Raw genomic sequence first — 14563 nt, forward strand, 5'->3', positions numbered from 1 at the left:
CACTTGTCCACAATTACTGGTCATTACCAGATCTACCATTGCCAGGCAAATTCCTATGTTATTACACAGTAATTACAAGGTAATTTGTGTACTGTGATAACAAGTGCTACAAAGGGTTCCTATGATATATCAATAAACGTCATGTCAGAAATAGGTAAAGGTATGATTGAACAGTAACCCACAAAGTTATTGAGGCAATCTAAAGGGGCTTGGAGCAGTGGCTTAGCTGTTGTCACAGAGCGGAAGACTCAAGTTGACATGATGTCTCTTGCCAGGGAAGAGAAGAGATAGAAGAGAGAAGAGAAGAGAAGAGAAGAGAAGAGAAGAGAAGAGAAGAGAAGAGAAGAGAAGAGAAGAGAAGAGAAGAGAAGAGAAGAGAAGAGAAGAGAAGAGAAGAGAAGAGAAGAGAAGAGAAGAGAAGAGAAGAGAAGAAGATAAAAAGCACTGTGTCTCCAACTCACAGACCCTGAAACAGAAACAAAGCAGGAGAATCATTCTGGATTGGAGAACTCCACCTCATTGTTCAGGCTGCACTGGCCTTTGGGAATGGAATCAATTGGAGTGAGCACGATACTCCATAATGTCTGAATGTACAGAACGAAGACATTTTGTTAAGGGAGCTACAGTAACGAGAAGAAGATAGGAAGCATGTCTTCCTGCTGAGTGGAGAAGCCCCTCCAGCGCAGGGACATCTTCTCCCCGTTTATCTTCATTTACAATGCACTGTGGCAACACTGTTCTAATCTGGATCAAAGGATATGAATAATGTAGCCCTGCTGCAGCCGAAATGATGCTGCCGAGACGACTCTCGTAAAAATCTGTTCCACAATTAAGGCCTGAATAATCATTTAACAGCCACTTAACGACAGTCTTAATGGCTGCAATTTATGACAGTATTATAGCCCCAGTGAGACACCACAGCAGCTATGAGACATTAATACCCATTCAAGTACACGAGGTGCCTTCAGTATAAAAGCACCTGTCTTTAAAAGCCACATCAATGACAAACGAGTGTGTGTGTGTGTGTGTATCAAATTTGAGCAATATTTAAAATAAAAATGGAAACCTTGGATTCAAATGCAAAATTCATTTTCAATTCCAATGGTCTAGTGAGTGCAGCTCACAGTCAGTCAGTCCAAAGCTGTGCTTTGATGTGTGCAAGAGTCCAACATGACAAGTTAATGGTGACAAAATGCCTCCATGCTAATGACCTAATTGGCAATCGTGCACAGAACATAATGTTCAATTATCGTGCAGATTAAGCCAATAGTCCAGAGACAGTGGAACCAAATGCAATAACTGAAGCAAATGAAACATTTCTTAAGATTAATTATGTTCCTAATATATATATTTTATGTCTTAATTGGGGGTGGTGTGTGTGCGTGCGTGTGTCAATAGATGCATTCAAACCATAACAGCGTCATAGTAATAATGTCATGATTATAAAAAGGTCTATGGAAAATATATAATCAAAATCCATTAAACGTAACATTAAAAAAAGCCAGACAGACGCAGGCATTCCGTAGCTCCACATGGTTTATAAAGTGCATGATGAATTTATTTCACTTGACTGGTGATTAATCTTTGCGACCGCACGGACAATTAAGCCATAATGTAGGAGTGAGTGGAGAGGTCTCGTTCTCTTACCTTTTTGATTGTAGTGCTGGGAGGGTTCTCTCTCTCCCTCTACCTCTCTCTCTCCCTCTATCTCTCTCTCGCTCTTCCACGGGTTTCCGTCAAATATTTACCCACTCAGAGAGGTACGCTGCCAACCATCAACGCTGGATGCTCTTGAGAAAAAATAATCATCCTGGGAAAAATAAGGCTTGAAACCTATACCAAAAATGTGTTAAAAAAAATAAAAGAAGAAAGAAAAATAGACCCAATAATTATTTGGGGGTTTTGAAATATTTAACCAGCCAGTAATTGTATGGTTGTCTGGTCACAGTGGAGAGGTGCTTGTGTTGATGGATGAGAGAGGAGCACACTCGGTGAGTGAGAGCGAGTGAGCGAGAGGGAGAGAGAGAGAGAGAGAGAGAGAGAGAGAGACCAAGCGAGAGAGGGAGAGACCAAGATAGAGAGAGGGAGAGACCAAGCGAGAGAGAGGGAGAGGGGGAGACCAAGTAAGAGAGTGAGAGAGAGAGAGATAGAGAGAGAGAGAGAGAGAGAGAGAGAGAGAGAGAGAGAGAGAGAGAGAGAGAGAGAGATTAAGATTGAGGAGACACCCCGAGGGACTCTTATGGTTGTGTTGAAGCCCCTCGTAGCGGGCGGCGCTTAGGCGGCTTCCCAGGCGAGGCGGCGACACGATAGTGCCCAAAGATAATTAATCCGTTAACGGGGATTAGGGGTCCGTCCTCCCCTCACTCACTTTGTACTGGGAGAGATACCAGACCTGACCTCCATCCACACACACACACACACACACACACACACACACACACACACACACACACACACACACACACACAACTACAATTAAATCAAACACAAATGCATTAAATGCATAATGATCCAGTCAGTAATCAATGATCAAGTCAGTCAGTCAAGTTACTTAAATTATATATTTTTTAAAGTAAGTGATATTTAAAAGGGAAATAAACCCACTTAAAATATTGGAGGCAACAGAGTGAGCTGCTGGTGATGATGTGCAGAGAGCCATGGTGAGGTAAGCGAAGATCATAATGTTAGAGCAGGAGAGGCGAATAGGCAGACTTATACATGGATACTAAGCAGGAGATGGAGGGGGGGGGGGGGGGGGGGGGGCAGGGGGGAGAAAAGCAACATAGATATCGTGAATAGAAGAAAAGAAAAAAAAAAGTGGGTTGTCAACCAAGCTGCGAGAGAGCGTGAGAGAAAGGAGGGGGAGGGGGAGGGAGGGGGCGTTGGAGTGAGCAATGAATAAGAGAGGGAGCCGGCGACATGCCATGGATTTGTAGGCAAAACCAGTTTCCAAAGAAGGCTGCAAAATGGCACCAAACACAGATTCAACAAGAAGCAGGCAGAGCACAAACATTTTTATTTTGAGAGAAATGAAGATGGGAGGTAGTGAGAGAGAGAGAGAGAGAGAGAGAGAGAGAGAGAGAGAGAGAGAGAGAGAGAGAGAGAGAGAGAGAGAGAGACACACACACACTGATGCTCTCTTCACCACGATGCCCGTGGGCTGATCTGACCCGAGAAAGGAGGAGTTGGGAGACAAAATGATAAAACAAGAGTGAAGAAGGAGCAAAAGAGCATGGTGTTTTTGTCTGCCGTTGGAGGAAAGGGGGGGGGGGGGGGGTGCAGAAGCGGGAGAGCGAGCGAGGGAGGGAGGGGGCGGCGTTAGTTTTTCTGTGTCACTGAAAGGGAGTGGGGGATGGGGGAAGGGAGGGAGATAATGCCAGCGAGGGAGCAAACAGGAGAGAGAGCTGTGAGCAAACTCACTGGCTCATATAGTGGGCCTGTATCTGGGAGGAAAAGGGGGGAAAGACACGGAAAATTATATTATGTATGCAAGAGTTACTCGGAGAGCGTTAACCCCCAGCCTCCGTGCCTCTCTGTGTGTGTGTGTGTGTGTGTGTGTGTGTGTGTGTGTGTGTGTGCACGTGCGTGTAAGACCATAGCACAGCAACAGGACCACATCCAGGTCACCCAACGCACCAGGGATAGAGAGATATCACCACTCACAGGATCTAAAATAAGCCAATTCAATATTTAATGTCTAGTGGTCCAATCAAATGGTCATCGTCAGATGTAAAAGGCATATTACAAATTAATCACTTTCCCGTGGACCACAAACCCATACAACATTCATTTAAAATAGGAAGTCATAAAATCATGTACTGCAAAATACAGCTTATCATTATATATACTGTGAGAAAAAAAAAACTTCATTTTCCCTTCATTAATCATGGATGACCATTGCACAACCCTTTAAGAGAGGTCTATATTTTATGTCCTGCCTATATAGTCCTAGTGCAACCCAAATGACAAGAGAAAAAGTGGAGTGTTTTCACAGCACGTAGTAAAATCTCACATGTATAGTCATCTTTTAGAATATTTCTATTCGGTGGTCAATCAAATAGCGGAAAAGAACAAAGAGTTTTGGTAAATTAGGTCATATTATAGACAGTGCAATCCTGCATATCCCAGAAGTATTACACCCACATACACTGTACACATACACGTGTACCGTGCACTACCATGCACGTGAAAGTGCACTCTCTGAGACATAGAAAAATCAGTGTCACCGAAGAGAGACCGTGCGCAAGGTCTCATAAAACCCGTCTGTCTTGGACGTGCCCATGGCACACAGGTGCAACGTGGTCACCGGCAATCGCCCGAAATTCAGCCCCTTGCCCACCTTTAAATCTCCCACGCCCTGGAAGACCCTCGGCCCCTCCCTGCCCTCCACCTTGGCCAGGGTGAGGTGGTAGCGGGGGCTGAAGGAGTTCCCGTGCAGCCAGCCCTCCTGCCTGAAGGCCTCCTGGAGGCCTCCGTTGAGGTGCTGGATGGGCAGCCGGGGCTGTGGGCTCAGGTAGAGAACCTTCCCGTTGAAATGCTTCAGTCTGGCGGGGAAGGACACCACCACCGGGGGGTTGCGGTCCAGGTGGGCGAATCGTCGGAGGATCTCCCCGGCGGCGGCCACCTCGGCCGGGCCGCACAGGACCAGGAGGCACAGGGTCACGTGGAGGGTGGCGGGGTCCAGCCAATGAGGGGCGGAGGTGGGGAGGAGGGCGGTGAGCTCCTCTCGTAACCGCTGGAAAGAGGAGAGGATGGCGGGAGTGTTGGCCTTGAAGGTGACGAAGTGGGTGGGCCGACCTTTAAGAGGACGGCCGCCCGGCCCCTCCTCTCTCTGCTCCAGAGGCGCAGGTGGACACGGGTCAACGTGACACGGGTCGAGATTCTGTCGAAAACATTAAAAAAAAAAAAAAAAAAAAATCAGCACAAGAACATGGACCTGGTATAAGTGCACAGAAACAAAAAGATGATTTGAGAGTCAACTGGACCCACCAGTTGGTCCTTGTCCCCGTCCCAGTGGTCTTCAACTGGACCCACCAGTTGGTCCTTGTCCCCGTCCCAGTGGTCTTCAACTGGACCCACCAGTTGGTCCTTGTCCCCGTCCCAGTGGTCTTCAACTGGACCCACCAGTTGGTCCTGGTCCCCGTCCCAGTGGTCTTCAACTGGACCCACCAGGTCGTCCTTGTCCCCGTCCCAGTGGTCTTCAACTGGACCCACCAGTTGGTCCTTGTCCCCGTCCCAGTGGTCTTCAACTGGACCCACCAGTTGGTCCTTGTCCCCGTCCCAGTGGTCTTCAACTGAACCAACCTGAAACCAACTATTATTTTTGTTAGGCCCCACCAGTTGGTCCTTGTCCCCGTCCCAGTGGTCTTCAACTGAACCAACCTGAAACCAACTATTATTTTTGTTAGGCCCCACCAGTTGGTCCTTGTCCCCGTCCCAGTGGTCTTCAACTGAACCAACCTGAAACCAACTATTATTTTTGTTAGGCCCCACCAGTTGGTCCTTGTCCCCGTCCCAGTGGTCTTCAACTGAACCAACCTGAAACCAACTATTATTTTTGTTAGGCCCCACCAGTTGGTCCTTGTCCCCGTCCCAGTGGTCTTCAACTGAACCAACCTGAAACCAACTATTATTTTTGTTAGGCCCCACCAGTTGGTCCTTGTCCCCGTCCCAGTGGTCTTCAACTGAACCAACCTGAAACCAACTATTATTTTTGTTAGGCCCCACCAGTCCGTCCTTGTCCCCGTCCCAGTGGTCTTCAACTGAACCAACCTGAAACCAACTATTATTTTTGTTAGGCCCCACCAGTTGGTCCTTGTCCCCGTCCCAGTGGTCTTCAACTGAACCAACCTGAAACCAACTATTATTTTTGTTAGGCCCCACCAGTCCGTCATTGTCCCCGTCCCAGTGGTCTTTCCGTTGTTCCTGGTATTCCTCCAGATCCTCCGCTTCCTTGGTCTCTCCGTCTCGTTGGACTTGGGACAGTTGTTCCGTTGAAGTCTGAGGTCTGAAATCAAAAAGCAAGGAAATGTATATTCTTCAAAACAAAGTCAACAATTTTGTGATTGACATCATCTCAAATGTTCCTCGTGTCCAAGGAAAGCGACATCTGTGATTGGAGGATCAAGAAGAGAGGGGGCGGAGTTTGAGACAGGTGAAACAAGGCAAATCATTTGAATTCAGACAATAAACTGTTAACAGTTATTTGTGTTAACAGTGCTTAGCAAATCCAAACGGATGTATTATGCATCTCACACATATCCCAAAATGATACACTTGTCTTGCACAAATACACTTGGTTGGAAAGTTATAAAGATTTAAAATGTATGATGTCATTGTCATGTATGATGTATAATATTCCAGGAAGAATAAATATGTCTCAGTGAAATTATGAAAATAAGAAACATCAAGGCCTGAGTGAGTGATTAACAGTTCCTAGAGAGAGGCATGCAAAGGCCTTGATATATAGTATAATATTATACTATTATAGAAATATAATTTCATAATTTCACTGAGGTAGGCTATATTATGTTACTTCCTAGAATAATATACATCCTAATAACATCACAGATTTTTACTTGAACTCAATAACTCAAGTCAAATTAATGTGTACAAGACGGTTTATACACAGTCAATTTCGCAGAGTAAATCTTTGAGTAAAATGTACACTCAGTTTGAGTACAATTTACTCTAAGAAATTTACTGTGTAGTTTGGGGCATTATGTGTGAGATTATCAGCATAATTAAATCAGCTTTATGTTTTTGGTGGAGTGTTCCTTTAAGTTAACACACCCAATCAGAGGATGCAAGTTGATGTTAAAGTTTGGAATTTTGGACTCCTTGCCTTATTTCCCACTGAAGGATGGTGTCTTCCTCAGCACGCTGTTCTTCATACTGTACAGCCACAGCACTGGCTAGTTGGCCACAAAACGAATGGAGTAATGGAGCCACGCTTCAGTGTGCAAGCTCTGAAATGAACGTTTAAAACGACTCCACCACAGTGCACCCAAAGCAAAGACGTTTGTTTGAGTATGATTAAGTGCTTTTTACAGTGGCCCCATTAACTTTACATTCATTGTGTGGCTAACTACAGCATCTCTAATAATAATAATACATTTTATTTGTAACACACTTTATATTTGTAACACATCTCAAAGTGCTACATGAAAGGAGATAAAGATAATCAAATTAAAATGAATAAAATAACCAATGAAATGAGATACATTCAGATCAAAGTCAGCTCTAGACAGCTAAAAAAAAGAAAAGATCACGTTTAAAGAGAAAAACACACAAGGCATCAGTAGGTCCATTTGAAAATAAATAAATAAATAAATGTTTTTAGTCCCCTTTTGAATGCCTCAACGGACTGTGGTGCTCTCAGATGGCCGGGGAGGGCATTCCACAGCCGAGGAGCAGCTGAGCAGAGGGCCCGGTCACCATTGAGTGTGTTTAAGGGTACAACAGTATCCAGTATGAAGCACAGTGTGGATTGTGCTGAGAAAGGACTCTACCCTTTAACAACACCATCAATGAGTAGGAAATAGGGCTAGGGGTCCAGAATTCTGAACTTACTCTTTAAACGTTCAAATGTACGTATTATACATGTCTATGCTGCACATGTCTATGTCACATTATTCTATCCAGACGTTTTATCAAAACTTCAAAAAAGATTTTCAGTCAGATACAAAATAATGAGGATCATATACCCATTTAAAACGTTATCCAGATCTGGTTTGGATTCTCTTCCCGCTTCCTGTCGTCCCTGAGGCAAGCGTCCTGGTTGTGTTGTTGACTCCACAGCGATGTCGTTCTGCCCCTCCTCTCCCAGGTGTCTGTTCTCCTCTGCCTGCCTGCTGACGGCAGATCTCTGGTCTTCTGCCGACTCAAGGGGGTCCAGGTTTAATGAGCCTGGATGCTCGGCACCTTGTGTCACTCCTGCAATCACATATTGTGTTTGTCAATGCAGATTCTAATAGAATAGGATAGAATAGAAACACTTTATTCATCCCGAGGGAAATTAGGCGCTACAGATCGCTAACAGTAAACAGTAAACATTTAGGTAGTCAAAAACAAAAAGTCACGAATAAGAATAAAATAAGACTAAAATACGGTCCGGGATATACATTTTCTATGTTATGTATATACATTCTAATATAAAATATACAGTAAAAATATACAGAAATATACAGTAAGTGTACAGTAAAAAGTGTGGAATTGTACAGTGTCGATTTAAGAGTAAAGTAAAAGTCCAGGGCCCTCATTCATCAACGTTGCGTACGCACAGATATGTGCTTAACCCGTGCGTACGACCATTTCTAAGCAAAGTGTGGGATTTATCTATTTGAACGTGAACTTGACTTTGTGCGTATGTCTACGCACAGCCCAGAGCATGCGTAGCTGGCGCCCGTTGGTAGAATATATTATTACAACAAGGAAATAAGCTTCTGTGCATTAGTTTCAACACTGGCGTGTTCTGTATGAACCGTAATTCATTATAGTTCATTGTAAAATAGCAACAGTAGTGTAATCATGGTCAAAACCCTATAAATAGCATTTGGAATAATAGGTCTTTATCTCCGAATGAATGCAGCATGGTTTATATAGCGTTATCGGAATATACAGGGTGTACTGACTGACTGCGCTCCGCGTAGCTCAACTCGTTATTATTTTGTGCACAGACCGCAGAAACACGGGAACGCTTTGATTATATTTAACACTTACCGTGCCACACACGAGATATCTCGGGTTTATTTATAGGTGGTTGAAAGCCACTCACGAGATTTCTCGGAATTATTATTATTTTTTTTTAGCGATCTGAAATCATATTGCATCACCCGAGCCTACCCGAGTATAGCCGAGCGGCGCCGGCGATCATTGTGGAAAAAAGCGCCCCCTGTCGTCTCCCAGATGACATAAGTGATTTTGGAATGGACTCAATGAAAATGAATGGGGGAAAAAATCCGGTACTCCACATTTTCCAGTCCACTGATCCAGCCGGGGTTACCACAGTTCATTCTGGAACCTCAGAGCCCCGCTGATCATGGAGTTCTACTGTATCGCGTTGGATCCATACACTTATCGATTTTTTCGAATGGTGATCAGGAATTGGAATATACCAGTTGGATACAATCTGATGTCAGGTAAGGACTCTATGTTATCAGTGTTAGGATAATCAGAGTAAGTTTGATGAAGTTATAAGCTGTTTTGTGAAATGTCTTCTTTCGGTTTCACTGTAAAAGTCCGAGAGGAAATCAACGGGGCGATTATCCGTGCGCGGCTCGAATGTGCTTGCGTGCACGTATAATATTGATCATCTAGCGTTTATTTGAAAACGATTCATAAAAAGGCAGACGAATATCAACGTTGTGGAATATTCCAGTAAAAGACGATTTTCATAGAATGCTCCAGAATGGGCTGTTTCTTATCTGAAAACGGGTGCTTTTCTAAATGCTCTGAAACGGAAACGACGCGATAAAAAACCAATCTGCCTTGACAGCACTGACTGGAAAATAGTCTTTGATAATGCGATGGGCAGATTAGACACATAGCCATAATTTAAAACATAGATTAGGCGATATTAACGTTAACATTGGCGCCGATGGTGGCATTCAGCGGGTAAAAAGGAAAACCCGGCGTGGCGCTCAAAGTGTTAAAAGGCTTTACGTTAAACAAAACAAGTGGAATTTCGAAGCTGTAAGCAGAATACAAGTCATATGAACACCCACGATATAGTGTTCTTCCCCCTTCCTTTTTTTTTTTTTATTGATCTTTTCCCCCCTCCATTTTCCTCCGATTTTCTCCCATCCCAATGTTAGTCGTATGCCAATTCCCAATCCCTTCCTGGTCGCTGCGCACTTACCCCCCACAGTCAGATCATCTGGGAGAGTGGAGGCTATCACGTGCTTCCTCCGACACACGTCCAGCCAATCAACCGCTTCTTTTCACCTGGCAGCGCGGATCCTCCCTGAGAGGGCGTAGCGTGTGGAAGGATCACACTATCCCACTCAGGTCCTATCCGCGCTTAGCAGGCGCCCCGACCGAACTGTAGGAGTCGCTGTTTACAACGACCCGGACCCACCCCGCCAGCTTCTCCCACCCTCTAATACAGCCAATTGTATTAGTGTGAACGGCCAGCCAAGCTGGTGACAACCCCGGAGCTGTGAGCTGGCTTCGGGGTTGGTGACGAACGCAATCTCCGCTACGCCACCTAACCGCCTGTTCTTCCCCCTTCCTACTGTATAAGAAAGAATAAAAAACGCATTGCAATGAGAACAGGGTGTATGTGTATTACAAAACCCTTGCAATAATGTGTCTTAAATTAATGAAAAGCATACATGCTCTGGACACAGAGCATATATCGTGTGGGTGATATATGACTTGTATTATGCTTACAGAATTCCACGTATTTAGTTTTACAATGTCAAAGCCTTTTAATATAAATCAAAACATTCCCGTATTTCTGCAATCTATGCGCAAAATAATAAGGAGTTGAGGTAGATACACACTCAGAACGTATTACATGCTGGTATGCTGATAGAGTAAACTATTATATGAATATGAATATGATATGATATAAGGTATACACTGGTCCATCGCATACACTGGTATGCGCAAGTTACTGTTGCATAATGTAGGCTATGGCTGCTATTATATGTAATTCATATAGGCTACCTAATAGTATATGATTTTTAGAGGCATCTATTTTGTTGTCGGTATTAGGCTAATACCGACAACAACAGGGGGGGACCCTGATGTACAGTAAACAAAACAAAAGTATTTCTCTGGTCTGCATCCCCTTAACAATTGTGTGTATTGAGCCGTACTGTATTGTACCCATTCTGCAATCTGTTAAATAAAGTTTTCATTCATTCATTCAAAATAGATGCCTCTAAAAATCATATTATAGCCAATCGAACACAACTAATAAAGGCATTCATATTACAGCACGGTTATAATGACACACATGATGAATTGAAAATGGGGGACCCTGATGTAAACAAGACGAAAGTCTTTCTCTGGTCTGCATCCCCTTAACAATTGTATGTATTGAGCTGTACTGTACTGTACCCATTCTGCAATCTGTTAATAAACTTTTCAATTAATCAATCAATCAATCAAACCACCAACGCCAAACAGTGGTCAACGAACGGTCTTTATTAGTATTTTGAGCTGTCCAGGCAGAATTGCAGCAATGGTCTTAGGGAGCCGTTGATATCTGACATCACCGTGTACAAGTCAGCCTTTTATTTATCCCATAACACCGGTTGTGTCTTCTTGGTTCGACAGCGCCTCAGTGAACAATCTCCCGTGAAGTTTCTCAGAGTTCCGCTCGGTCAGTCCATTATTTCACATCCCATGGGGGGTGTTTCATGACCATATATGGATAATCATGCACGAGCATTGACGGTAGAACAAAGAGGTATTTACTGGAATTTACCAAATTTCTATTTCAAGAGAGATTCTGCTGAATAATATTATGGGGAAACTTACTCCTTGCTTACAAGTCTTGGTTATCATAGACTCAGGTCTACTGTAAGCTTTAAGTCCCACATTAACAAGGTGACAAAAACATAATTCTTCCACCTTAGAAACAAAGCTAAAGTACAACCATTTATAAATCAAAAGGATGCTGAAAAACGGATACATGCCTTTATTCCAAGCCGACTGAAGAAAATACTTCAGCTTATTCAACTCTCAGCTAGGCTATTACACTGGCTTCCAGTAACATTTAGAATTGATTTGAAGGTCCTCCTCCTTATGTAGAAAGCCCTAAATGGAACCAGACCAAGCTATATTGGCAATTTTCTTGTCAACTACATGCCCCCAAGAACACTACGATCACCTACTTCTATCATCTTGTATTTTTATTTTCTGCATTGCATTTATTCTGTCTATTTTATGCTCATTTGATGTATTCTAGTGTATTTTCTGCTGTAAAGCACTTTGGGCTGCAATTCTTGTATGGAATTTGTATTTTTTTATCCTCAAATTTACTTTACACTCTTTATCCTTGGGGACATTTTGACCCCAGCAGTTTAAACCTCCAGAAAATGATCATAATCAAAAGTGTTACCCAAATGTATGTTTCAGGTGCTTCATGTTACTTTGTTGATTACCTAAATAACCATTTAAATAAAACATTACCCCTACTCCCCCCCACCCACCCAATTATACATACATAATATATATTATGTTGTTCAAGTGGGGAGTGGGCCCATGATAACTTTCCGTTTTTGGAAAGTAACGTGTCTGCTTGTGGTTGAGAGACAACAGGAGCATCTGCACTAAGGGTCTCATTCTCATCAGAGGAGGACGCCTCATAATCCAGGTCTCAGACACATTCTCTCCTATGTCACTTTCACTGTCAAATATCTGTGACAAAACTTCACTGGCAGAAAACTTTTTCTCCAAGGTAATTTTCAAATTAGAGTTTAGAAGGCTGCTATGCAAGCTATGTTTGCTCCTCCCCTATGTTGCGTAAAGTTTAGGTAGTCAAAAATCACAAATAACAATAAAAATACAGTCCGGGATATACATTCTAAAATACCGGTATATACATTCTAAAATATACAGTAAAATTTACAGTAATAAATGTAGAATTTTTTTAATAAAAATGTTTAAGTGTATATGTAAAAATAAGAAGTCAAAAGTCCAGGGCCCTCATTTATCAAGTTTTCTTAGAAAATGTTCTATTTCCATACGTAAGCACATAATTTAGAATGTGTGCACGCACAAAAAAAACGGGATTTACACACGTGCGTACACAGGTCCTACGCACACCTGTCATGATAAATATCACCTTGCTCCTACGCTGAGGCTTGTGCACACTTTCACGTATTTGCATACCAGAACCGCCCCGATTAACCATAATGGTAATGGAACACCCCCATGAAATGTGGAAAAGTGGACTAACCCGAGCGAACTCTGAGAGACTTCACTGAGAGCGAGATTGATCACCGAGGTCCAACCAACAAATTTAACGTATAATCTTCGGTGCGCCGGGAGCCAAGGATGTTGACTGACCCAGTCCTGCTACAGAACCAGCACATTGACAGAAATAAATGACAAGATGACCCGACATTAAGCACTGTAATGACTGAAATTAAATCAATTTCAGCAAGCCAACTCTGCGCTCTACAATGCCTATTATGTGCGCTCGTCATGAGCCCGTGGTTCTGGTCAGAGTCATTATGGCTTCAGTGGATAACCCTGATCTGCATTGTGATGTTTTAGATACCCCAGTAATAACATTACAATTGAATTAAATACAATTAGGCCTGAATGAGACTCCGGCCACCGGCACATTATCAGCCAAAATGCGCATCGCAGATTATCTGTACATTGACCGAGTGGAATCCCGTTCACATTACTGGATTTGTTTATTGATGGAGCAAACTGAGAGATTGTTCACAGAGGCGCTGCCGAACCAAGATATAATATGATGTGTATAATATAATGTGTGTAGAGGCATATGATACAATCTATTTTGTTGTTGGTATTGGGTAGCCTATATGAATTACATATAATAGCAGCCAGCCTACATTATGCAACAGTAATTTGCGCATATATAACACACAGCCCTGCGAAGCCTGCATACAGTAAACTAACTTGATCATTAATCTAGCTGTTGTATCTTTACGCTTATGAAAACATTAAATAATATGTATAGGCTATAGGCCGTTGCTTTAGCCTATATTCTCAAATGGCATTTAATGGCTATCCGAGTCCTCGATATCCTCGCGGACGGACCAGTATACCTTTATATCATATCATATTCATATTCATATCATAGTTTACTCTATCAGCCTACCAGCATGTAATACGTTCTTTGTTAGAACTCAACTTGTTATTATTTTGCGCATAGATTGCAGAAATACGGGAACGTTTTGATTTAGGCTTTGACATTGTAAAACTAAATAAGTGAAATTCTGTAAGCAGAATACAAGTCATGATATCACCCACACGATATATGCTCTGTGTTTTCATTCATTTAAGACACATTTATTGCAAGGGTTTTGTATACACATACACTCAACAAATAACCTCAGTCTGTTCTCGTTTTTTATTCTTTCTTATAGGAAGGGGGAAGAAGAAGAACACTATATCGTGGGTGTTCATATGACTTGTATTCTGCTTACAGCTTCGGGGTTCCACTTATTACGTTTAACAATGGCAAAGCCTTTTAAATATAATCAAAACGTTCCCGTATTTCTGCAATATATGCGCAAAATAATAACGAGTTGGGTTACGCAGAGCGCAGTCAGTGCTTATTTCCGCGTTGTAAAAATATTCTACCACCGGCGCCAGCTACGCATGCTCCGACCTGTGCTTAAATATACGCACAAAGTCAAGCACAAGTTCAAATTGATAAATCCCACACTTTGCTTAGAAATGATCGTACGCACGGGTTACGCACATATCTGTGCGTACGCCACGTTGATAAATGAGGGCCCAGGAAGATTACCAGAGAATTCCTGATGAATTGAAAATGGGGGACCCTGATGTAAACAAGACGAAAGTCTTTCTCTGGTCTGCATCCCCTTAACAATTGTGTGTATTGAGC

General features: G+C 42.8%; 1 protein-coding gene across 4 annotated transcripts in view; it reads right to left on the bottom strand.

The window, feature by feature from the left end:
• Positions 1-3682: 3682 nt before the first annotated feature.
• Positions 3683-14563, bottom strand: part of leng9 (leukocyte receptor cluster (LRC) member 9) — a 51774-nt gene continuing 40893 nt past the window's right edge. For 2 of the 4 annotated variants that reach the window (XM_084335675.1, XM_084335674.1), the window contains exons 5-7: positions 7707-7935; positions 4990-6007; positions 3683-4882 (exon numbers count right to left, since the gene is read on the bottom strand). In XM_084335675.1, coding sequence (XP_084191801.1) covers positions 4223-4882; positions 4990-6007; positions 7707-7935 — 1907 coding nt within the window. In that variant the 3' untranslated portion in view covers positions 3683-4222. The remainder of the gene's footprint in view (positions 4883-4989; positions 6008-7706; positions 7936-14563) is intronic. The other 2 variants (XM_084335677.1, XM_084335676.1) reach the window with 2 other exon arrangements.

This window comes from Notolepis coatsorum (genome assembly GCF_963971535.1).
Source record: "Notolepis coatsorum genome assembly, chromosome: 19".
Taxonomy (NCBI): domain Eukaryota; kingdom Metazoa; phylum Chordata; class Actinopteri; order Aulopiformes; family Paralepididae; genus Notolepis; species Notolepis coatsorum.